At 52.9% G+C, this 25,793-nt stretch overlaps 1 protein-coding gene and 1 long non-coding RNA gene across 2 annotated transcripts; one reads left to right on the top strand and one right to left on the bottom strand.

Moving 5' to 3' along the window:
* Nucleotides 1–15,922: 15,922 nt before the first annotated feature.
* On the bottom strand, nucleotides 15,923–20,670 carry Sox8 (SRY-box transcription factor 8). Its single transcript, XM_052196533.1, has 3 exons — nucleotides 20,092–20,670; nucleotides 18,803–19,035; nucleotides 15,923–18,083 (listed from the first exon to the last, which is right to left on the bottom strand). Exons 1-3 carry the CDS (start codon nucleotides 20,502–20,504, stop codon nucleotides 17,335–17,337), a joined length of 1,395 nt encoding a protein of 464 aa, XP_052052493.1. The 5' UTR covers nucleotides 20,505–20,670; the 3' UTR covers nucleotides 15,923–17,334.
* LOC127694828 (uncharacterized) lies at nucleotides 20,646–24,525 on the top strand. The gene is made up of 2 exons (XR_007979869.1): nucleotides 20,646–21,088; nucleotides 21,318–24,525. It is a non-coding gene; the product is annotated as an uncharacterized LOC127694828 (long non-coding RNA).
* Nucleotides 24,526–25,793: the final 1,268 nt, after the last annotated feature.

The raw sequence follows: 25,793 nt of genomic DNA, 5'->3' as shown, positions 1-25,793 counted from the left end.
TGTGCACTGAAAGAGGCCATTATGTGGTTGGTCTTTCTGGAGGGAGTATTTGCCTTGTACTGGATCCAGGTGCTCCTGGGAGAGGGAGTGAGGATGAGGCACGCTGGGATTTTCCTAGGAAGGTGACCTACAGTCTCCTGAGCCCCTCAGAGTAGGATCTTGGCTCCTGACCCAGTAAGCCAGTGCAGGCCCCTCCTGACTCTGGATCCAGGCAACACTTTCCCCAACATCTGGAAAATTTATCTGGTATATGGCTGTGGTGGTGGTGGTTGTGGTTGTGGTGGTGAGGTGGCAGAGTCGTGCTAAGTAAGCAAATGAGGGTGTGCAGAACTCAAGGCAGGGACCCATGTTATATAAGCCAGAAGCAGAGGGCCTGGGCCTAGGCCCATGTCCTCCTTATATTTTAATCCATAGTTCTTGGTGCCGGCACAGGCCCACTGCATTGGGATCTTCAGGGTGTTCTCAGGCAGCGATCCACCCGAGACCTAGCCCCTCCAGTCTTCTGTCCACCACCCACCTGGCCCAGCCCTGGTGAGGGAACTGCTGCTTCTGCCTGAAGACTGAGCCCCGCCCACTGCTCAGACAAGCATCTCCCAACCCCAGTGAGAACCAGCCCTGGATGATGTGTTCATCCACACCCCAGCAAGATGCTGGTGTAACCACTTTGTCCCTGAGCTCTCGGAAAGATCAGGTGGCTCTATGACCACCAGTGGTCAGATGGGTCTTGAACTTTATTGAGGTGAAAGGCAAGACACACACACACATACACACACACACACACACACACACACACCTTCTCTTCCCCTTTCTGGGATTGAACTTGGGACCTTGTGCATGCTAGTGAAGCACTCTACAACTGAGCTATATCCTCAGCCCCTCTTTTTTTTAATCTTTGTTTTATTTTTTCCTACATATTTTTGAGTATATGTGCACATTTGTCTGTATATGCATGTATGTATGTCAATGCGCATGTTTGCATTTATACAGAGAAGCCACAGGCTGATGCTGGATGCTTTCTTCAATCACTCTCAGTCTTTTCCTTTTTACAATTAAAAATATTTCTTGAGTTCATTGAGATGAGAGAGAGACCATTATGCCTGTTTAGAGTATGAAGGTCAAAGGGCAACCCAAGGAAATGGATTCTTCGTTTCCACCATGTGGATTCTGGGGACCAAATTCATGTCATTGAGCTTGGTGGCAAGTGCCACTAATCACCTTGTCAGATCCAACTCATTTTCTGAGACAGAGTGTTTCACTGAACTTGGAGTGTCCTGGGTGACCAGACTGGTGAGTCAGGAAACTGCAGGGCTCTGACTGTTTCCTGCTCCCCAATACCAAGATTCCAGACACGAATCACCATGCCTTGGGGCAATGCGAGGAATCCAAACTCAGATCTCAACACTTGTGCAGCACGCACCTTATCGCTGAGTCAGCTCTCTAGCCCCTTGCCTTTATTTTGAGCAGGGTCTCACTGAGTTGCCAGGGGGCCCTTGAACCTCCGGTCCTACTTCAGTCTTGCAAATGTTGGGTTAGAGGCTTACACCTCCTCTTAAACTGAATGATTCACTAGCATTTCTGCCATTCCCAATGTCATATGATCACCACCACAGGCGACTTACAGAACTTTCTCATAACCTCAAAGATACCCCATGACCCTTAGCTGTCCATCCCCAACTACTAGTGACCTCTGATCTGCATCTGCCTGTCTGCATCTGTTTGTTTGTTTGTTTGTTTTTGCAAGAACGGGGGACTGAGCCCTGGGCTGTGCAGATACTAAGTGTTCCACCACAAAACCATTACCCTGCCCAGGTCCCGCCTCTTCCTACCAGCCTGTCCTGGACATCGGGCATCAGCGTGAACAAGAGCATTAGTCCTATAGTCTGGTTTCCTGCATCAGTGTGTTCTTGAAGCTGAACTATGTTGCGGTGCATGTTGATGCTATCCATGTTCCTTTTCACAACCGAGTAAGTTTTCCTGCTTGTCCGTTCAGCCATTGACGACTGGTAGGTGTTGCCTTCACTGTGAGACTCTCAGGTGAAAAGTTTGTCTGAAGGGCTTTTCAGCTGTCCGTGTCTGCACCCTAAGCGGCTGGCCCCTCACAGTGTGTTCTAATGAGTTGCCTCCATGATTTGGGATCCTGTTCCCTTTCTCCAAGGATGCAGACACCCAGAGAAGGAGAATGCCTTCATCAACAGGTTCCCAGTTGTATGTCTTTGTCACCCTGGGTACTTCCTCACATCTTGATCACCCTGAGAACTGTTCCCCTCAACCCCGGGTGACAACAGAGGATTCAGCCATACATCCACCATGACGTTGCTTCCTAAGGTGCCTGTGGAACCAAAGAGGTGGCAGAGACCCAATCTAGGGATGCCAGCCGGACTGAACCCACTTAACCCTAGGTGCAATCAGATGGCCACCCAATCCCAGCCGTGGAAAGACACATGGAGCCCTGAGGGAGACACTCTTTAGAAGATATCTAAGTGGGTTCGGGAGTTCATGGGTAGGAAGTTTGTCAGGGTCCCCATGACTAACCAGGGTCAGTGTCAGCCCTCAGAGGCCACATGGGGTCAGCCTATTCTGCTTGCTCCCGAGGCTTTGCTTTGCCTTCCTGACCATTTCCCTAGGAGATCAGTCTGCGTGTGCATAAGAGAGCTAAAGATTGTGTAGCTAAAGAGAGCTAAGAGAGTCCCAAAGGTGTGTCCATGCGTACACCTCTGGATCCCTGCTTAGGGGATCTGCTTTGTTGTTGTTGTTGCTGTTGTTGTTGTTGTTGTTGTTGTTGTTGTTGTTGTTGTTCTTCTTCTTCTTCTTCTTCTTCTTCTTCTTCTTCTTCTTCTTCTTCTTCTTCTTCTTCTTGTTCCTGTGATTAAACATCTGAAGGAAACAACTGAAAGGTTCGTTATTGGTTCACAGTTTCAGAGTTAGTCCTTGGTCATCGGATCCATTGCTTCTGGGTTTAAGAGGAGGCATGGCATTCCTGTGAGGAGCATGGAGCAAAGCTACTGTCCTCACGGTAGCAGAGAAAGAGAGGAATTGGGTTACAGACAACATAGAGTCCTCAAGGCTACATCCCTAGGGACCACTTTGCCAATCAGGCCTAGTTTCCCAGTAAAGCCATCAGATGACAAATGGGTCAATGAATTAATCTACACATGTGGTCAGAACCCTAGCAATCCAGTCACTTCCCTACGCCCATCACCTGGCCACTAACACACAACAGGACCTTGTTATGGTTTCAGTTAGAGTAGGGTCTCTAGATGGGCTGTTCCTGCATTATCTGGGACATATAATGACTTTGCCCATAACCCAATGACTTTGACCTCATAAGAGAAGATAAAGTGAGATTTGGGAAGCAGAAAGACACAGAGGAGTATGTGAAGATGGAGGCAGAGACCAAACAGACACCACCACAAACATGGGGACCTGGAGCTCCCAAGGAGCTGGAGAACACGGAATGCAGTGTAGTCCTGCCCTTGCCTTGGCTTTGCACTTCTGGGCCTCAGACCGAGCGAGGTACAAAGTGTGTACGTTGTTTTAAACCTGAAGCTCATAGCACTCAGCTCCTCTGCTGGAGATTAGAATAGACAGGAAAGACTGGCCCTCCCTCCCAGAAGCCACTGGTGCTGAATGCCACCTGCACTACTACATATGGGTCCAGAGCCTTCCCAACCCTAGCTGAGCCCCCAGGCCTAGGTTCCAGGCAGGAAGAGAGTGTTCTTCGCCCTTCCAGGTCCTACCTTCCCTGGGAGCAGACTGCAGGAACTGAACGAGTGGCACCTCCCAAGCTATAAGGCCAGGTGGGGGGGGGGTCACAGTCTGGGCCTGGAGAGGGTGCCAAGCCATTCTGACTTGCCTTGGAGTCTCTGGGTCTTGGCTCAGAAAGCCCTCATTCTCAGGAGACACTGGCCCTCATACCCTTTACAGGCCAGCTTTCCTAGGATCATGCGCCTGAGCCCTTCCTAGATGGAGGCGTTGCCTCTCAGCCACATCCCTGCCCTCCTCATGTCCCGGAGATATCAGGGTTGAAGACTTTATGGCCACAAATAGTTTGGGTTCACTGCTTTTAAACAGCATAGTGCTGTGTGTTGGAGACCTGGGGCTTTCCCTGGCGCCCCTCTCATGGAGTCGCCAATGCCCGGTTGACAAGTAACCCTCACCATACAAATAGCTAAAATGGAAGGCTGAATTAGTGAAACTATAAGTTTGAGGCCAGGCTGAGCTTCAGAGCTAGTTGAAAGCCAACTTTGTTTATAGAACCCATGTTTTGTTTCAGACATTTTTTAAGGAGGAGGCTAGGAATTGGTAGAGTCCTTGTCAAGGCTGGACGAACTTAGGTTGAATTCCCAGCACTATGTAAAGCTAAGCACGGATGTGTGTGCCTGCAATCCCAGTGCTTAGAAGATACAGGGAGGAGGAGCAATGAGCCAGGTAGTGGGGGTGGCGGCAGCGGCGGCAGTGCACGCCTGTAATCCCAGCACTTGGGAGGCAGAGGCAGGTGGATCTCTCAGTTCAAGGCCAGCCTGGTCTACAGAGTGAGTTCCAGTACAGTTAGGGCTACACTGAGAAACTCTGTCTTGAAAACCAAATTAAAGAAAATAAAAACATTACCCCCAGGAAAGGGTGCAGGAAGGGGTGCAGGAAGGGGTGCAGGAAGGGGTGCAGGAAGGGGTGCAGGAAGGGGTGCAGGAAGGAAGGCTCAGTGGTTAAGCTCACTTATTGTTCTTCCAGAGGATCTGAGTTCCGTTCCCAGTACTCTGTCAGGCCACTCTTCCATAGCATCACCCTTGAGCATATGCACACACACACACACACACACACACACACACACAATTTTCTTTTACTCCAAAAATAAATCCAAGATGATCCTTGGTTACATAATAAGTTCAAGACCAGCCCAGGCTACATGTGACCCCCTTTTATTGTTTGTTGGGATTTTTTTGTTTGTTTGTTTTTCAAGACAGGGTTTCTCTGTGTGGCCCTGGCTATCCTGGAACTTGCTCTGTAGACCAGGCTGGTCTTGAACTCAACGATCTACCTGTTTCTGCCTTCCAAGTTCACTGAAGGTGTGCACCACAATTACCTAGTGACCCAGCCTTGAACAAAGAAAGAACTGTAAAGCAAACCTGAAGCTTCTCCAGTGGCTGACAGGTATGAGGGGCTGTGCCTGCACTGCCACCTGCTCCTAAGCACTTCATCTGTGGGGGGCTGAGGTATGCAGCCCTCTCCCCCCAAGCTGTTCCTAACTAAGCCTATTTTCTCACTAGGATGTTGGGTAAGGGGAAGTCCTTCCAGAAGAAACAGCATCTGTCCAAAGCAGCTTGTGGAGTCTGGGCTAAAACCCTTGGGGAAGCTCCAGGAGAGAAAATGTGGTTTCGATTTTCCAGACCAGCCTGAGGCAGAGCACAGTCCTCACCCAGACTCAGCAGGTCTGCTCTTGGGCTTCCCTCCAGGGCTGGGGCGCGCCAATCCTGAGGTGGAGACACTGGAGCCGTGGCCTCTTCCTACAACCAAAAAAGGTACTTCCCTCACTGGCCCCAGACAGAACCAGAATCAGCTGTCAGATCTCAGATGGCCCAGGATTAAGATCATTTAGGAACAGGGAATGGATTTCCCTCATAGATGAGAAGCTCAGGACTGAGCCACCTCTGGATGGAAGCTGAGGACATACTTGATCCTGGGCCTTTCTAACGCTTGGATAAAGAAGGATGCTGAGCTGACCTGAAATCCCCAGTCCAGCGCATGTCCGGTTCGCTCTGTCTCTGCCCTCTCGCCTCAGGATTCACATCTGGCTTATTACTTATAAGTGTTGTCTGAGAAGGGTGTTCCACACTCTGTCCCAAGGCCTTGTCTTGAACCCTGGAGCCAGGAAGACACCAGTGTTTTCCTCTGTGCTCCTGGCAGGGACCCACAGGGCTGGGAGGAGGCAGGAGGGAACCCCTAGAGTCATGACTTGAACCCTAAGGTCCCAGTGAGCCCTGCTCTGTAGCTCAGGACTTAGCACATTCTGCTCGGTTCCCTAGTGCTGTCCATTCTCCATGACATGTCAAGGCTCAGCCAATTGCATGGAGCTGCTTGCTCAGAGCTGTGCTTGAGCCAAGACTTTTCATTTTGCTGTGGACAGTCTCCCTCTGGTTGCCTCAAGCAGGGTCACTTGATTTTCCCACTTCTTCAGCTGGGAACGGAGTCTGAGCTGCTCCGTGGATGCCCAGCCCTAGCTCACAGGAAAGAACTCCATCCATCCACCCTTGCAGCTAAACTCTAGCTCCCACAGATCCCCAGGGATTGGGGGATACAGCCTGAAGACTCCAGCTTCACAGACTAAGAACCAAGGAGGATTCTTAGTCGGCTCCTCGGGCTTCATGCAAATGAGCCTGCTCAGCCTGTTTTGTAACCAGAAGGCACAAAGACACTGAGGCAGGGAGCGGCAGCGCCCACACGGAGATCTGCGCGCCCGCTGCCTCCCACGGGCCCTGCGGAATTAGCTCGAGTATGGGAGGAACAGGTGACAGGGCGGGCGCCCTCTTTGAGGGGAGTCAGCTCCTCCAAAATCTCCAGCGTGTGCGGAACGGGAGGCGGGGGCGAGGGCTGCGAGACCCCATCAAATAATTGAAGTGTAATTTGTCTCCTTTTCAAAGGAGACAGAGCTGGCTCGGTCCCTGCTTCACAATATGACTTTTCTGCCAGATGGGCGCAGGACGCCCACCTCTGCCGCCGCCGTTACAGTTTCTGTCTTCCTCTGGCGACAGAACCGCTAACTCCCCCGACACCCCATGCATTCCTGAGGAGATGAAAAAAAAAAAAGAAAGAAAGAAAGCCTCGCTCAGCCTGGGCCTGCAGAGGGCTGCCTGTGACATCCATTCTCGCCTGGGGCTGAGGGAGCAGGGATGGTGTTTAATGAAAGGAAATGCCCTAGCCTGCAGCTTCCTGCTCTGGCTGCTTAGTGTCCCGTCTCTGCAGCGCCCTATCCCTGCAGCACCCGCAGATCCTAGCTGCCTCTTGCACCTGGATAAGGGTGAGGACAGCTACCGCATGCATGTTCAGAGGTCTGCATCTGAGGGAGCCTCATGAACAAGGGTGTTTTCATAAGGGGTGACACGGGCCTTTCTGTCAGGGCTCAAGGGACAGAGAGATGCTCAGGGCCTCAGCATAGTCCCTTTTTAGGTGGTCCTGCCTGGCGGGACCAAAAGGGAGACACAGCCCAGGCCCGCTGGAGGAGAAAGGAGCCCAAGGACATCCACAAAGAACCTTCTTGTGAACGCAAGTACACATTTCAACGAGAGGGGGGAGGGTGATATTGTTAGAGCATCAGGTAGCTTAGAAATGATTTCACCACATTACGTCCTGCCTACTCGCCCTCCTCCTTGCCCATGGGAACATCCTCAAGTGTTCCTCCCCATTTTCTGCCTTGTTTGAAGCAAGGTCTCCCCCTGAGACCTGAGATCACGAGACGCACTCTACCAGACCAGGCTTTACGTAGGTCCTAGAGATCTGAATTCTGAATTTCATGCTGTGTGGCTGTAAGGGCAGGTGGCATGTTTTTATAAAGGAAAGGGGTTTGGCAGAACCCTCCATAATCTCTTGGTAGCCCATGACCATGGCCATGGCCACTGTTCTTTTTCTTTTTCTCCCCCCCCCCCCCCCCCGAGATAGGGTTTCTCTGTGTAGTCCTGGCTGTCCTGGAACTCACTCTGTAGACCAGACTGGCCTCGAACTCAGAAATCCACCTGCCTCCATCACCACTGTTCTATATTAAACATCTTGGCAATATGCCAGCTAAGCAGGTCATCCCATGTACATATTATGGGATGCATTATGGGATGCAGAAACCGCCTGGATCCCAGCATGGACCTCATCCCAGCTGACAGACACCGGCCATCCCGGCCTTCTTTGCTCCTTGTCCTGTTCTAGTTTGTTATATAACACTGCGATAAACACCATGACCAAAAGCAACATGGGGAGAAAAGGGTTTATTTCATCTTACAGTCCATCATGAAAGGAAAGCAGGGCAGGAACCTGGAAGCAGGGGCCCGGAGACAGGAGCTGAAGCAGAGGCCATGAGGAAATGCCGCTCACTGGCTCCTTCCTCGTGGCTTGCTCAGCCTACTTTCTAAACTCAACTCAGGACCACCTGCCAGGAGTGGCACCAACCACAGTAAGCTGGGCCCTTCCACATCAATCACTAATCAACCGCACACATCCGACGACAAGCCAGCCTGATGGAGGTATTTTCTCAATTGAAGTTTCCTCTTTCTAGATGACTCAAGCTTGTATTGAGTTGGAAAAAAAAGAAAAGAAAAGAAAAGACAAAACAAAAGAAAACCCTAACCAGCACACTCCTGCAAGTTGCTCTTTGCACAGGCTTCAAGCATGTTTCTGAGGGTATCCTTTTGGCAATGACAAGGAACAATGTTACTCCTGAGCTTTGTGCTGCTGCTGCTGCTGCTGCTCAGCCTGCCCCTGCTGGGCCTTTCTCACGGAGCCTCCAAGTGACTTGCTGTTGCTAGAGAGAACATGCTCACACACAATTCATTACCAAACATCTGGCTGGTATTCCCAGCAGATTCACAGATACAAGAACACACAGTCATGGCTTGAGTTCGCTGAGCTCGTAAGGACACCCAAAGTCACAATGCTCCTGCTGTGAAGACCCGCTCTCTATCCATTCCATCCATACCACAGAGCACAAGTTTGTCCTGGAAAAACCATGGCCAGCGTGGAATCTCCTGTGCCTGCTCACCAGGAAAACTGCTGACCTGTCTTACCCGGGACCAAGGTATTCTGTGGGATATGGGACTCTCAATGCTAAAATCAATGCAGGCTAATTAGTATGAGCTGTACACCTCAACTTTTCACTGGGACCAGTGCTGGGAGAAGGTCACATGTGAAGCTGGGCCAGTTGGCTCCACCCACCTCACATGGTCCAATCTGTTGAGAAAGAGCAGGCTGAAGCAGGCTGCTTGGGCCAACACAAATTGAGTGATGAGCTCACAGGTCCTGATGAGGGACAGGCAGCACTCGGTGGAAACCTCTCAGGAAACTATGACTTTCTCAAGCCTCCCAACCATGTCAGGGCCTTGTTCCTATGGTTTCCTGCAGGTGTCCCATGGGACTGTTTCCTGCTGGACTGAGAAAGCACATAACAGAATCTGTCCCTTCTCCTTTAAATTCCAATGCTAAGAATTCAATGGATGGATGGATAAATGGATAGATAGATAGATAGATAGATAGATAGATAGATAGATAGATAGATTCATGGATGGATGGATGGGTGAATAGATGGATGGATTCATGGATGAATGGATGGATACATGCATGCATAGAAGAGTAGATACGTGGATGGATGAGTGGCTGGGTAGATAGATGGATGGATCCATGGATGATGGAGATGTAGATGGATGGGTAGATGGACAGATAATGAGTAAATGCATGAATGGATGCATGGATGTATTGTTGGATGGATGTATGCATGAGATGTATGTATGGATGGATGTATGCATGAGATGTCTGGATGGATGGATAGATACATGGGTGTATGCATGCATAGAAAGATGGATGCATGGATGGGAGAGTGGGTGGATGCATGGATAGTGGAAATATAGATGGATGGGTGGGTGGGTAGATGGATGGATGGATGACATGGTAGGAAGAGGTTGGTTGGGTGAATGGAAAGATGTATGGATAGTGGGATAGGTGAGCAGATGAGTGATGGATTAATTAGAAGGGGTAAATGGTGGGAAGTGGATGGATGGATAGATAGATAGATACATACATACATACATACATACATACATACATACATAGATACCCATATAATGAATGGGTAGATGGATGGATGATGGGAAGGTGGACTGTGGCAGGGTAGACATATGGAGTAGAATGTACAGCATCCTAAATCCTTGCTCATCACACGCTGGTGCAATTTCTGTTTCTAAGGTTGAATGAAAACTCTGGGTGGTGTCTAAGGAGTTGCTGCTCCTCAGTAAATCCTGTACTAAGCCCCTGAGTCGCACACACCTCCTGGGCACCATGCTTGGAGAACAGGTGTTGACATTCCCATTTTACAGATGAAGCCCAAGAGACCACCAGTAGTTCCTCCACGGCCAACTGTGTTTGGAGGTTAGCAGGAAATCCAGGCATCTCACTCCTCTTGCCGCCTAAGTCATCAGACTTCACATGCATCTCAGAGAAGCTCTAAACCTCCTCAACACCTCTCTTTCTGTTGGGGAGCAGATGAAGCTAGGGTCTGCAAGCACTAGCCTACCTCCACCCCTGCTTCTGCTGTTAGTAAATACGTTTCTTGGATGAACTGAGTGGCCCTAGGAACTGGGAGAGAAGGCAGGCAGGGGCACTGTGCCAGGTTGCAGTTGGTCTACAGAATATCCTAGGAGGAGCAACTTAAGGGAGAAAGATTCTGCTCAGCTTGCAGATTGGGGGAAGGCGATCATGGCAGGGGAGGCGGAGCGGCAGGACTTCGAGGCAGCTGGGAGAATCACAGCAGCGGGTAGGAACCATGACTGCTGGGGTCCACTTGATCTCTCTCCTTTTCACACAGTCCAGGACCCAAGCACAGAGCCACCCATTTCAGAGTGGGTCTGCTCCCATCAATTAACTTAATCATGATAATCCCTCACAGGCAAGCCTGGAGGCTAACATAATCTAAATATCTCTCATAGGTGTGTCTGGACAATTGCCTCCTAGAGGATTCCAGATCTCGTCAAGTTAACAATCAACCCTAGTTACCACAGCCACCCCAAGGGGATAATGTGCAAGGTCCCAGGACCTCCTCAGCCTTGTACAAGGGAGAGGATATGAACTTCCTCATCAGACATCACATGGCCAAAGTAACGAAACCATTTCAAGCAGCACCCAGTGTCTGGCCATGAGAATGGATGGGGAGGTGGGTGGAGGGAGGATGGGCAGATGGATGTTTCCTTAACCTGCAAACAGGTCTGGATGCTGTTTCGGGGCGGAACAAAGTGAGGCCCTATCTCCTGCCTGTCCCCCGGGGTCCTCCAGGGTCTGCCTCTGTCTATACTTGGGAATGGTCTCCAGGCAGGGCAGATCCTCCCACACAGTCTCGTTGTTCCTGGTGTTCAAGATCTTGCTCCAGGGACGAATCTTGGCAGCTACACTTTCATAGATAAAAGTCCATGGTGACTGCAGGTCTTTTGCCTGCTCTGCTAATGCGAGAAGACAGTGCAACCTGGGGAAGGCGTGCTTTCAGACAGAGGCTGGGTGCAGGAAAGCTTGACGGTAACATCCAGCCCAGGAATGGCTGCTGACTAACAGGCTCACTTACCCTGTTTAGGTTCTGACATCATCTGAGCAGGCAAGCAGGGAAGGTCTTTCTTCGAACTAGTCCGGGCCTTTACAACTTTCTCCGAGACGTGCAAGTCAGAGAAGCAAACAAGAATGCACCCAATAATTGGAGCCCCAGTGGTTCTCACGGAGCTTGAGAGGGTAGACACTGAATCAGAGACTAGGCCAGCTGAGCCTCCTGTAGGCCAGAGGTTGCAGGCAATAGGACCTAGCTGTGAGCTTCTAACTGGCCTGCATCTCTGCTCCTATTTTAAGCTGGACTCATCCATTCTGGACACTTGGTGATCACTGGCAAAGACACCAACCTGCAGGGAACTCAATTTTTCTGAGTGTGAGAGCTAGTCTGTGTTTCCCGGTGATGTTTGAATAACAAGGCCAGCAGCAGCCAAGCCTGGGCACAGCCCAGCTCCTCCCTCTTCTTCTGTCCCATCTCTCCCCTCCTGCCCCATCTAGTTCTTGTAATATAGGGAGCACCATCTCTATGCCCACATTGCTTCTGACTCCCTAGTCCAGGAAGGAGGAAGGTCATAGAACAGAACCATCTCCCCAGATCCCTTCTGGTTCCAAACACAGAAATTAGTACATAGTTTGATTCATCCATCCAACTCCCTCTCCCTGCTGTCCAGATCATCCGGGCCCTGGGTCTGCCCAGCCCATAATGGCAGCCACAGTGCTGGCCGCCGAGGCCCACTGGTCCTGCATACAAAGCACCCGGCTGGCCATTATCATTCCGGGGCGGAACTCCGCTTGGCCTGTGTCTCATCGGTCACTCAGCAGCCCTTAATGACCTGTCAGTTCCTTGGCCTGCCATTTTCTGTCTAATTAATTCTTTTATTGTGCACCGGATAAAGAAAGACAAAGGCTTTGCCGGCAATAATGATTCATTAAAATGCAGTGCCTTCGCAGCTCTTGGCCCGGTACCAGCCGCTCAACCCGCTGTGGGCATGGTTGCCTGCGCCCCTTAACCCTTTACAAGGTCCTCTGGGCTAGACATCTCAGAAAATCTAGATGTGAGCTCGTCCAAGAACCTGGTGTGGGAAGGTCTCCTGAAAGATGAACACGTTGCCAGGATTGGTCTAGGGGCCCAGGTGTACATTTGAGAATCTAGGCCCTTTCCCCTACATACAAACCCAAGAGTAGGGGAAACCTAGATTCCAACCCCTATCTCATGGTGAAGGAAAAAAGGGGGCTAGGGGAACAGAACAGCTTGGAGAGGGACATCTGATATTGGACAAGGATCCAGAGACATAAGCCCTTGGACTGGATCAAGAAAAAAGGAAGGTGCTACTCAAGAGATCAGCCAGTGGTCATAGCACTCCAGGCTTGGCTAGTTTATCCTCCTGGGATTTCAGCGAGGTTGTCATCATTCCAAGGACATGGGGAAACTGAGACCTGGGGGGGGGGGTAATCTGGTAAACAACAGCTTTTCTAACCACTGTTCCATCCTACCTCCCCACAGGAAGCTGTTCATATACCTGGATGCTAGGGGGATTTGGGGGAGAGAAGATCTTGAGGGGTGTCTGGGCTTCAGTTCTGGGAATGGGCAAAGAGGAAAAGGTGAGAGTGTGTCTTCCTTCAGTCCCTACTGTGGACACACACTCTGCTTATTTCTCTATTTTCTTGTCTCAAACACCCACCTCATTTTGCACATGACCAAAAAGATTCTCAAGAGGTTTGAGGGAGGGACGGTCCCTTTGATAGTCACTGTTAGGTGTTTGCACAGTATGCTCAGCCACAGGCAAGTCCTGATCTCAGCGAGTAGGCTGGCATCCTTGGCCCGGCGTGGTGGCACACACTGAGGAGGCAGAGGCAGGCTGGCCTGAGTTTGAGGCTAGCCTGGTCTCCATAGTAAGTACCAGAGCCAGGCAGAAAGAAACCTTGTCTCAAAAAAAAAAAAAAAAAAAAAAAGTCATTGTCAGTTACAGCTGTAGAAGTCTGAGGGACTTGGGGTTGGAATAGGAGAGACAAGCACTCGGTTGCACATTGCTATGTTTTGAATGCCTCCACAAACAGGCAAAACAACAGCCCCCGGACACCCATCATGTACCCAAAGTTGCGAAGGTTTCAGTCCAAATGGCCTTGAGTTGCAGAATGTCCTAAGAATCAAAATTTGGTACATGTTGGGGTGAGAAGGTGACTAAAATCCCTTTTTTGACTGCAACTCCTGGAAATATCAGGGCACCTAGGAGAGAGGCTCCTGGCTGGGGGACAAGGTGACCAGGAGCCACCAGTCCATTCAGTGGCAATGCCTGGGCTGCAAAGCCAATACCAGCTGGCCTTACTAGGTGATGAAGGTCACCTTATGCCACTAGAATAAAAAAGGACCGACAACATGCTGTCCTACCCAATCCTCCTCCCTCAGGATAGTTCTTTGCCTGGGTGTCCAACAAGGACAGTTTATCTCCTTGTCTTAAGAGTCTCACTGGGCCTAGTAACACTGGGAGGCTGGAGACAATGCTGGTTCACAACCTACAGATGAGTGTCCATATCTGTCCAGTGCCTGGCAGCTGGCACATCACCCCCAAGAGTACCCTGGGGCCCAATGCCACTGAGAGTAAGCAGCCCCAGCAAATGTGAGGAGGGCAGAGAGGTTCAGTCCTTGACAAGGCTGGAGTCCCTTGACATGAGGTCGGACACTGGGAAGGAAAGGTGGGGTCGTAGAACCCAGGCCGGGACTCTGCACCCTGGAAACCAGTCTCTGTGCTGAGTCTTAACTGAGGCCACAGGACACAGAGTGTTGAATACCCAAACTAACTACCTGGGAGAATCTGCAAAGATTAAGGAGTGCCCGGAGGACAGAAGTCCTCTATCAGGAGCTGATAGCCAGGATGAACATGAACTTGACCAAACAGATACCAGCTCCCAAGAGCTGGCACTACCCCAAGAAGATCAGCAGGGAATGGAGAAGGCTTTTTCCAGTCTCTCGGATGCTGGGGCAGGGAGGACCATTCCCCCCTTTCTATTGAATACGGCATTCCATTTCACTGAGGTCAGAGGCAACACTGTGTTGGGTAAGGAAATGAAGAGGAGGGACTTTCTGCCAATTTGCCCCTGGGATGGGCTCATGGGATGGGTGCTCTCTAAAAGAGGAGAACTCCAAAGTCTGGACTCAGGGCAAAGATGGCCAGGGAACTATTTTTAGACTGAAGCTCTCAGGAGACATCAATCTCTTCCATGGACCAGCACAACAGAACTCCTTCCTCCCCAAGCTGTCCGCCCCAGCCCCAGACTCCCAGCTCTGGGAGCCTCCCAGGACACCTGACCTTGGAAGGCTCTGCCTCTGCAAACAGGGAGCACCAGCTGGGCTAGCCCCAGGAGTTGAGGTGAAAGCAGGCAGGGGGGTACGAAGACCAGAGGACAAAGGAAAAAAGTTGAGGGACAGGCCAGGATACGGGTGCCCCACTTCATGATGCTCGGATACAAGAGGATCTCAGGAAGCAACACCCAGAATCAGGACTGGTTGGCAAGACAGAAGGGCCCCGGGCCCCAGGAGTTAATACTCAGGAGGCTTGCCAAGTCCCAACAGAACTGGCAGGGCCACCCGGCCTTTGGGAACCTGGCAAGTCCTAAAGCTAATCCCAACCCTGCATCAGGACCTCACAGCTTTGTCAGCGAGCCGGGCGCCTGGGGTTCTCCTTGGTCTGGGGTGTCAATGAGAGAACTCTGGGGGCCATATGGATTCAGACAACCCTTGGCTGGATACAGGACTGGCAGGGTTCGGGTCTACATGGGCAGCAGGCTGTGAAGGCGTCAGCCATCATGAACCTGGTTCTCACAGCACCATCCCCAGAATCCCCCTACACACGGTAGCTTGGTTCACTCAGACCTTACGAGCTCTTATAAATCCAAGAGACTTTTCTGAATGCTGGTCCTGGCAGGCCCCAGAGTCAAGCTTCTTAAATGGAGGTAGTAGTAACCTGGCCCCGCCCCCCCATACATTGGGGGTCCAGAGAGACATGGCTACCCCTATCCCCAGACCAAGACTGAAGTCTACATAGCTAGGGTGCAACCGGCTCTGGCAGCCCCTGCTCACCACACGCACCCCGGTGGCTTGGCCAGAATCGTTCCCTGCTTACTGTCTCTCCTCACAACCATTTTCTCCCTAGAAACTTTGCTCTGAGCACCAGGCTCTTTTGGGATGGTTCCTCTCTGCTCCCAGCCTGGCTCTGAGCCAGGACCCCGCCCCCAGAAGAGAAAATGCCCTTCGGTTTGAGACACTGTTCAACCACCCAGATACCAGGGAGGAAAGTCTTGCTTAGAATGGCCCATCTGGACCTGCATTTGTCTGCTTCGGAGCAAACCCTCAGAATGAGGGAGCCAGACAAGACTAAAGGTATGGGGTTTACATTCAGACCAAGTGGTTGTGACAGGGTTGGCTACCTCCCTAAGGTGGGGTGAAGTCCCTGCCTTGGGAAGTCTGGGCTGGCTCGGCCCCTCCCCCAGTGGCCTGCTTAAGGCAGCTGGGAGCGGGTTCTCAGCAAAGTGGCCTCTGCCTCTGCCTCTGCTAGGAACCTTCCTGCAAGAACCCCCGGGCTCGAGAGAAGTAATACTCAAAACATGCTCCGAGTAGATAAAAAGCATTTTTTTTTTTAAATTTTATCAAATCGATCTGTACAAAAGTTAGCATTGCCTGGTCAGAAAGAAACGAGACACAGCAGGTAAAGGGCAGCAAATGTCTTTCTGAATTCAACACCAAAAAGGAAAAAAAAATAGACTGCATAAAAATGAGTTTGCTGTGGTTCCCACCCCCAACCGCGGAAGGAATTATGCTGAAGGAAGAAAAAAAAAAAAGACAGGATTTTTTTTCCCCTCTAAAAAAAGGTAGGAAAAGTAGAAAAATTAAAAAGAAGCGAAACTTCTCAAATGTGAGTAAATATACAAAGTCTCCAAGGCACAAGTTTCTGTGAAGTAGCCGGTTATACTCAGCACACAGCGAAGCAGGCAGTGAAGCAGGTGTTAACTCTGTAACTAGGAACCTAGGCAGGTCAGTGGGGGAGGCTCTCCTTTCACAGCTTGGTAAGTAGCGCCTGGTGCCAAAGAGCCAAGATTATCGTGGTTCTGCAGCTGCCAGCTTGCAGGAAATTCTGCCTTCTACCGCTTGGCACCACCGAGGGCAGTGATGACACTCCCGCTTTCCAATGCCCGACCAGAGGCTGGTGCTGGGCTTTTTGTTCTAACCAGACCCCCAAGAGGTCAATCACTTCCTCCTGTGCCTGGTGGAGGCCTCCAGGGGCATCTAATGACAGAGCAAAGAGATGCTGCGGGGAGATGCCCCTCCCTCCTGCCCTTCACAGAGCAAGCTTCCCGATTTTTAACTTTGTCTTAAAAATTCTACTCTCTGCACGAATTACTTCATTAATTAAAGATAAAATAATAACAGAACATAAATACGTCTTCAACACCTTTCAAAAAACAAACATGTTTAAGCCTTAAAATAAAAATAACAAAAAAAAATAAAAATAAAAATAAAAACACGGAAAGTGTTCATCTCAGCCAGACCTTGCTGGGAAGAACGGTGGTAATGAGAAACCCCTCCATCTCACATCGGTCCCAAGAGATGCCCGGGTGTGGGTGTATCCTCGAGCCTCCACAGACGTGCTTTCAAGCTTTCACATGGGAACTGCATTCCTTGGTCCCAGGGAGTTCTTGGGAAGGCTGGTAAGGACCTGAAGCCCCTTCTCTCCTTTGTCCTTAGGCGTAGCTGTCTTCTTATCTACTGGGAGCTGGTGTGTACTTATCCAAACCGAGAGCAACAGAATGGCTATTTTGGAAATCACCAGTCACCTCAGAGAGAGAGAGAGAAGAAGGGGAAAAGAGAGCTCTGTCCCCTGGCAGAAGTTTGGATATCCAGAAGCAAAGGGACACAGGGTGACAAAGCCCGGCTTCCTGCACATTCAGCACTTGACGGAGTGAGGCCGTGCTGGCTGTCTCCACCCTCTCCCGAGTACACTTCCGGAAGAACTCAAAGACCTGGCTATACTTCGTGGACACTGAGTCCTCCCGGATGCGGCAGCCTCAGGGCCGGGTCAGGGTGGTGTACACAGGCTGGTCCCAGTTGCTGCTGGGGCTGTGTGCAGGTGGCATGGAGAGCCCGTTGAGCAGTGGTGAGGCATAGGGCCGGCGGGATGAATGGAAGTAAGGGTATTGGTAGAGGCTGGGAGGGTAGCCAGGGTAGGGGCTGTAGTAGTTGGAAGCCTGCAGGTCGGTGTAGTCACATTGTGCGCCGGCGAAGGAGCTGGCAGCCGAGGCAGAGGCAGCTGTGGTAACACTGGCCTGGGCGCTGTAAGAGCCATAATCGGCACGGCCAGGTGAGCCGTGTGACTGGTCGTTGTAGTGGCTGGGACTCAGCTGCTCCGTCTTGATATGTGGCCGAAGGGGTCCTGCCTCTGTGGGCGAGGCTGAGGCCGAGGGAGCTCCCTTGTGGGCCCACACAGGGGATGCCCCTATGCCAGTTGCCCCGGAGTGGGTGTAGGAAGCGCCTCCATAAGAGCCAGAGGCGGTGGCCTGGCTGGGCTCTGTGGGCAGGGCTGAGTGGCCATTGAGGGGCAAGTACTGGTCAAACTCGTGGACGTCGAAGGTATCCATGTTACTGATAACCTCGCTGCTGAGCTCGGAGATGTCCACATTGCTGAAGTCGATGTTCTGGCGCCCGCTGTCCACTAGGCGGCGCCCTTCCAGCCTTAGCTCTTGCTTGCTTCCATGGCTGGCCTGGTGCAGGTCCGTCTTGGGGGTGGTGGGTGGGGTGGGTGGCCCATGGGTCTGGCCTGAGGAAGAAAGTATATTGCAAGGATGAATGCCCCTTCTGTGGGACCAGGGTGGAGCTGGTGGGTGACACCAGGAACCCTGGTAACTGCCACAGGTACAAATCAACGGCTTTTTGTTTCCTTACCTTCCCAGAAATTCCTGCAAACTCAGACCTAGCCCTCACTTTCTGGCTGAGAAAATTCCGTTAGGCACTGTGCTATGGGAAGACCCAAGGCTCCTCCCTGAAGACCTGGGTGGGGGGGATGGAAGGTGGCCAGCCAGCCCCACCAGAACTAGCATTAATGGGGCACTCTTGGAATGCTTGTCCCTGGGCACTGGACCAAGGTGAACCCACACAACCCCGTTCTACCCCCTTCACAGCCGAGTAAACGGAAGCTCACGGCCGGCCTGCCTCCAGCTTCACTGTGGCTGCTTAGCTGCTGGGACCCCACCCACCAGCCTGATTCTGAAGCTAGGTCTGTTGACCCATGCTGTTGTTTCTGTAGAGTGGAGACAGATTGAGAATGAGTCCCGGTGAAGATACACATCTCCAGAGTGCTAGCTGGAGCTACGCAGCCGCCTCCTTTTGTACATCAGAAATAGCTACATCCAGAAGCTTTTCAAGGGACCGGGGAAGACCTGGCCCTCTGCAGATTGCCAACCCTGGAGGGAAGACCTCCCCATACTCCAGATCAGTCCCGCTATTGCCTGTGCCCATGCTAAGGGGCCCGGAGCCCACCTGTGTGGTGGTCACTGTGGTGGTGTGTGTCGCCGAGCACAGCATCAGCTTTGTACATGGGACCACCGGGGTGGTGGCCCAGCTCAGTACCAGAGTCTGAATCGCTCCGGCCGGTCTTCACGCTCTTCCTTCGCCGCGGCTGGTATTTGTAATCTGGGTGGTCTTTCTTGTGCTGCACACGGAGCCTCTCGGCCTCCTCCACGAACGGCCGCTTCTCGCTTTCACTCAGCAAGCTGCAGAAAACACAACAGAGCAAGGATGGTCACGGAGTTCCAGGCTTGCCAAGGGCCCAGGCAGCACCGGCACACACACAGCTGCCTGGCGTCAGACAGTGGGATAGGGTGCCGGGGAGTTCAGGGTACCCTCCAGGGGGTAACCTGCCCTCCTGCTGAGAATTCCAGCACCAGTTGGGCAGAGCCCAAGAGGCCTGTGTGGTGAGGACACCACCTTATAGCCTAAGGACCGAGAAAGACCATCTTTCCTGAAGCCCCCCTTTCAAACTCTATCTGCCCATCCATTTACACCCCTCAATCTCTCAAGAAAGATGACAGGACCCAGTGAAAACTATACTTCAAGAAAGGCGAGGCTTTCTGGGGGCCAGCTGTCCCGAGCTTCCAGGAGTGATGGAGAACTCCAGGAGACTGTCCTCTGAGCACACACCCACCCTGTGAAGCTCTCGACCACCTTGCACCTCAACTTGCCGGCAAAGCTGAGAGTGTAAGAGACCTGGCTGTCCTGCTCAGCCCTGTATCGCTAACACTGTTTCAAACTCAAATGGAGGCAGCTCGGAGGGTGGAACTGTGCTGCAGTCTTCAATGATGCCTGCCTTTCTGAGGCCAAAGTGCCTGGCGAGCCTCTGTCACTTTCACCTGCTCTTTCCTTCCTCAATTCCAGGTTGCTGTGGTCTGGGAACAGTCTCTGACAGAGGACTTTGACTCCTAATGTATCCCGGAGTCCCAGTTTTTGCCCAGGACAAAGTGGCTTGATGTCTGCCCATTTGCCTACAGGCCCTGGTGGCCACTGGAAGCTGGGTTCCCCAGTTTTGCAGTTCTCGGCAGGATATCCTAGGAGAGGAGGAAGGACTGGAGGGTCACACTCCAGGCACTGGCCTGGGTCCATCTCCAAAGTCCCACACCTGGTGTCTGGTCTCTGTTGACCAGAAGGTGTTTTTCCACCAGACCCACCCTGGAACCAGCCCAGGAACACAGCCCAAGCTTGGGCAGGACGCCACCTCCTTCAGCCCCTACACTCCTTTTCCCAGCCAGAGTGTCAAGAGTCCCCACACTCACCGCCACAGCTTGCCCAGGGTCTTGCTGAGTTCTGCGTTATGGAGATGCGGGTACTGGTCCGCCAGCTTGCGGCGCGCCGCCTGTGCCCACACCATGAAGGCATTCATGGGCCGCTTCACGTGGGGCTTGGCCTTGAGCGTGCCGCCGCCGCCGCCGCGCACCGGCATAGGTACCAGACTCCAGTCATAGCCCTTAAGCACCTGCGACACGGCATCACGGATGCAGGCTGGGAAGCGTTCATCCGCTGCCTCAGCAGTATCCCCTCGGCCGCCACCCCCCGCACGGCCCAGACCCTCTGATCCCGCGGGCGACGGTGGCGCGTCGGAGTCTGAATCCTCCACGTGTGACATGGAGCTAGCGGTGCCAGACGGGCTGCAAGGCGGCTGGGCGCGGGCGTCACTCATGTCCAGCATCGGGGCCACGCGCGGAGGGGCACTCGGTGGGGATGGACGCAGGGGTCGCGCCCGGTCACTCTGTGGACGGACACTCTGGAATCCAAAGTTGCCACGCAGGAACCAATCTTTGTCCTCACCGCAGGGGCCCAGCAGCCGCTCCACCGACGCTGCAGCTCAGTCTCAGTTCTGGGACCCGCAACAAGTTTCTTTAAGCCACGGCCGAAACCCCGCCCCTCCTGGTCAGGGTTGGCAGGCGCGTCCTTCCCGAGGCGGAGCTTGTATACCCCGCCCTGAACCCAAAGAAGCCTGCGGACCCCGCCCCACCCTCCGCACCACGTGGGCCAGGCGCCCCGCAGCCTGATCCCTCCACTGAGGTAGGGTCAGAGGGCTTAGGGTGACTGACTGCCCAGGGCGTGGATCTCTGCAGCTCGGCTTGACTTTCGGGCGGCAGGCGAGGATGCTAATCCGCAAGGTTCCTGAGCCCAACATCCCTCTCTCCATTGTGGGACTCAAATCCGCTATTGCAACCAAACTCGGTTTCTGCCCGCAGGGTGGCGCAATGACAAGAGCCACCAGGTGACCCTAGTAGCTCGCGAACCTAGGTGAGCTGGAGGACCCCGGGGCTAAACAGAGGTGGGAGGGCGGGGGCGCTGGGCGGGGCTGCTCTGGCAGCGTCTGCTGGATCCCTGGGGCGGTCAGGCGGATGGCTGGGCCGGACGCGGGGGCTCGGGTCCTTCCGGGTTTGACCTGTAGCGGGGGCGCGGAGGCCCTGGCGGGCGGGCCTGGGTGGTCTGACGGAGGCGGAAACCACTCTGGGCTACTTCTCCTCAGCGCTTAGAGAGAAGGCGGAGAGTGCTCAGGGTCAGAGAGGGGACGTTTCTCCAGAGGCCAGCGGCAAGCCGGGACTCCGAGCCGCGCCCGAGGTCGCCCCCGCGAATTGGCTCCCAGCCTGGAGGTCTCCCAAGTGCAACTAGGAGTCTCTGCCAAACTCCATGGAGGCGATATACCTGCCACCCTAAGTTTGTCTGGGTGGCATCGAGCTGTGGCTCGCAAGAGCTCGGTAACCCTAAACGAGGCCACCTGTTTCTCAAGCCAGTGGAGGTGGCTGCAGGGAAGAACTGTGGTCTCTATAATCCCCCCAACTCCAGCCAAGCCGTGAGTGGTGCCCTAGCCTCCAGGTCTGGGATCCCAGCCTCCAGTCAGACTTTCCCTGCGGATCTGGAACAGGCCTGCCCTGTGCAGCTGTGGCCTTAGGGCATCTACAGCTCTGGACTGAAGGAGTCCCTGCTTCCTGCTGAGGGGACAGCTAAGAGAAACTACCTTAATGGTGACCTTATTCTAATTACATACTCTCTCTCTGTCTCTCTCTCTCTGTCTCTCTCTCTCTCTCTCTCTCTCTCTGTCTCTGTGTGTGTGTGTGTGTGTGTGTGTGTGTGTGTGTGTGTGTTGTGTGGATGGAGAGCTCGCTGCCATTGCCTGCTGAACTCTAGCCTTATTTTAACCATCACCTGCCAAGAAAGACCCTTCCCCGCACATCTGCAGTAGCAGTCCTTTCCCTGGGGATCCCTCCACTCAGGGTCCCACCTCTTGGAACAAAAGTGTCTTGGAGGCATAAAGACCCCTGCTGGCTAGTGCACCGCCCATACCAGCCAAAGAAGTGGCAAAGCAAAGGATGGAGACTGGGCCCACATCATAGTCCTCTCAGGACCTGACCCCTAGGGTCTCAGGTCCCAATCCTCTGTGCCTCCAAGGACTCATGCTATCAGACCTGCAGGCCTTCATAGAGACCTCCACGTTTCTAAGAAAGCACAAACCCGAGTTTTCATCGATTCAGTGCGGCTTCTTCCTGGCTCTCACCCATAGCGAATAAACTCACTTCTCTGCTCCCCAGACTGCTTGGACCTTGAAAGAATGGAGGTGAACCATCCTGGTTCCTATCACTTGAGCTATAGTGACGCCCTGACCCCTGGGGGACTAGTAGTCAGCCCTTGTAATACAGGTATAGATCACCATGGGCTGTCAGGAGCTGATGCAGCCCTGCTCAGTCCAAGCATCGGCATGCAAGGGGTGCCCCGAGCTCTCCCAGGCTCTGTGCTCAGAACTGAGCCCAGTGCAGCCTGTGGGTGCACAGTGAGTGCTCCAAGCCCATGCCAAACTCATTGCTGGGTCATCTTAAAAGACCAGTCCACCCTCCAGGTCTTTAGACTCCTTTTAAGCCGATTGGTCACATCCTCAGCCACCAGAGAGACCCTGGTCAGACATGAAGCTGCAGCTTCTAGAAAGTTCTTCAGGGCGGGCTCATGTGTTCCCTAGGACTGATCAAGCGCAGCATCATGCCAGGGCCTTCTAGGACCAATTCATCAGGACCCAGCTTCCTAGCCTCTGACCTGGAGTTCCTAGTGTCAGGGAGGGAACCTCCTTCCTCAAGATGCACCCTGTAGGGAAGACTTTAGAAGGATGGTCCCAGAAATCTCAAGGATGTGATGATTTAGCTGAGATCTGAAGCCTGCTACTTCTGTAAAGGGAGAAAACAGTAGTCCCCGTGGGCAGCATCATGTGCAAAAGGCCCTGCAGCCCCAGACAGCACAGGGCGTTTAATAGCACAGGAATCTATAGATCTTTAGAAACATGAGTGGAACCTATTGAAACCACCTCTCAGTTTTTACCTTGTGGGCCATCGGACCTTGTCCGGGTGTGGACCAGTTCCTCCTTCTCTTTCTTTTTCTTCCTGCCCCCACCCCCACCCCGCCTCTTTGGCTGCTGCTAGTTTTGCCCCAGTCCGAATGACCTTTCCCTAACCCCGGACTTCCCCATTACCATGTGGGTTTTGCAGTTCTAGAGTGAAGATATCATTGGCTGAACTCGTTCAGGTTCCCATTCCTGGACCAGTGCTCTTGGAGCCTGGGGAAGGGTCATGGAGTGGGTCTGTGAGCCTCAGGTTAGCTTCTGTGCCCTCAGTCTTGGCCTGCTTCTCCCTTTTCCCCTGCATCCAGAGCTGTATGCCAGGCAGTTGGCAGAGCATCCCAGCACAGCCGTGGAGATTTTTAATTGTTGGCCTGGAAGAGACAAATGTGGAGGTGGTGAAGGGTGAACTCAGAGCAGGGCTCCTGTAGACCGCTGCCCTGTGCACTGGGTTCCGAGAGGCAGTGGGTCCTCCTTGGGATTGCACAGTTGGTGATTTTAAAGTCTACTTGTCAGTCCCAGAAGTCTGGACTCCCAGTAACATGCTCGGGGCACTGGGCCAAGCAGGCAGCCGCCCACCCCTATCTTAAGCCAGTGGCCTCAGGGATGCTGTCAGAGCTGTCTAAAGTGGAAGCGGCAGTTGGGATCAGAGCTAGTCCCTCAATAGAATTGTCATCTATGGGGGAGCTTCTGGTGTCAGTAACCACCCCTCTCAGATGCTCCGTGCGCCATCTCTCAGGCCTACAGGAGCAGTCTTCCTGTCTTACCACATCTGCAGCCTACTCCCGTGTTAGGCCATGTTATACTGTGTGCTCCCAGCATGCCTCTGGAGCTTCTGGGTTCCTGAATTTCAAGCTGGGCCCCATCCTTCACCCTATCAGGGCCCTAGGTGGAGCTGACTCCCAACAGTTTGCAGTGGGCCTTGGGACTTCCTCCTCGGCATTCGACAGTTGGTGTTTTTGAAGTCAGAGCCACCCTCAGTAGGGTCCTCAGAGCATGCAAGAAGCTTTTCCTGGGTGGAAACCCACTCCATGCAGCCTTCAGACAAAGTGTCCCGGAGAGACACTGATGGGGACTCACTCACTCATGGGCCACCTGATTGATCTCTGTGCTCATCCTCCCAAGCTCTACGCGTCAGATCCAGCAAGGCTTCCTGCCCATTCCTGGTGTCTGCAGTTACAACTTTACTAATCAGAACTCTATTTCCAGCTTAAGCTGTAAGGCAAAAGGGTGACTTAGAATAAAAATGTAACAAACAGCCCTATAGCCCAAACCTCTTCTGCCATGCTCGATGGTTCCAGATACCTGTAAGTGTTCAGGGCAAATTAAACGCACCAATAAATGGTTTTCTTGTGTCTGCCCTGCATTTATTCCTTGAATGTGGTGAGGAAGGTTTCAGTTAGATCCCAGCAGGCCATATACAGTTGTTTGGGGGCTGTTTGTTATGCAACATTGGTGGGACAGTTGGTGGCTGACCTAGTGACAGTATGGCTCTGTGGGCAGAGTCCAACCCATAGGCCTCTGGGTTCTGATCGCTAGGATGGGGCTTTCCAAGAATTCTTTCCGTTCAGAACACAGCTCACGGCTGTGGTCTGCTACAGGACCCTACCCCAGACGTCTTACTTCCATTCTACCTCCAAGTCACAGCTGCTGTTGAGATCCACAAGGCTTCATTTCCCTGGGGGTCCATGGGGAGCTGAGGGTGCAGCAGAAGCCAGGAGAACAGCCGCTTGTGTGTCACCGCTCCGCTCCATCCAGCCAGCAAATGGCATGGCACCTGCTCAACGCCGCACCTGCTGGGCTCTGATGGGTTTTGGCCACTGGACCATCAGGGCGGGAGGGGGTGAATAGCCCAACTGACCACTCTTCTAGGAAAAAGCAACAGATGTGGATCCTGCCCCCCTTTCACAAGCAGACTCCAAGACATGAAAAATTGGGGTAAATGAAGGGTGCACGATTATATTCAGGCCAGGCTGGGTTCTTGGGGAGCCAGAGACAGCTGCAACTGCATGTCAGGGACAATAGGCCCGAGACAGTGGGGACTGCTGGGCCGGGGTGCCTGGGGACAGCTGGACGAGGTGCTGACAGGGGCCTCATTCCTCTGTGAAGCCATTCCGCAGCTGCTGGGAGAGCCGCCAGCTAGTGGGCAGTGTGCCCTGTCCCCGTACCCGTCTTAGCCACTGTGCTGGAGGTTTCAGGCAGCTGGGGCACGGGATCCAACGAGGAACGGTGAGCCCCAGGCCTCCAGAGACACCAGCCGAGCCCTGAGCTGGAAACCCCTCCTGGGACCCTTCCCCACTTTACCTTCTTTTTACCAACCCCAGGGCCTCTAGACATCTCAGTTCCTTCTGGCCTGCCAGCTTGCCTGTTTCTGTAGGTTTTGGCTAAAAGTGATATTTGGAAGACTGCTTCATGTTGGTGGCCCCTGAGGTGACAGAAGCAAACCCCAGCCCCACCTCCCCGTGGGCCCCCTCCGTCTCCAGTATCTGAGCTTCCAGCTGCTTTGCTCCGTGTAGGTTTTGCTTTCTATGTGGACCCCAGCTGAATGTAGGCCTAGCAGCTCAGCTGGCAGATGTCAACACACAGACACATGTGGTGCAAGCCACAGCTCACTCTGACTAGCAC

Source organism: Apodemus sylvaticus, chromosome 10, assembly GCF_947179515.1.
Source record: "Apodemus sylvaticus chromosome 10, mApoSyl1.1, whole genome shotgun sequence".
Taxonomy (NCBI): Eukaryota; Metazoa; Chordata; class Mammalia; order Rodentia; family Muridae; genus Apodemus; species Apodemus sylvaticus.
The sequence above is the reverse complement of the archived record's forward strand: the minus strand, read 5'-3'. Positions and strand labels throughout refer to the sequence as shown.

What these genes read in the sequence shown, in the direction of transcription:
- Sox8 (XM_052196533.1), bottom strand. Translation starts at nt 20,504, where the DNA reads ATGCTGGACATGAGTGACGCCCGCGCCCAGCCGCCTTGCAGCCCGTCT. An exon ending in ACCCTGGGCAAGCTGTGGCG is followed by an intron (nt 19,036 to 20,091) that starts GTGAGTGTGGGG and finishes TGTTTTCTGCAG; the next exon opens with CTTGCTGAGTGAAAGCGAGA. An exon ending in CCACAGTGACCACCACACAG is followed by an intron (nt 18,084 to 18,802) that starts GTGGGCTCCGGG and finishes TTTCTTCCTCAG; the next exon opens with GCCAGACCCATGGGCCACCC.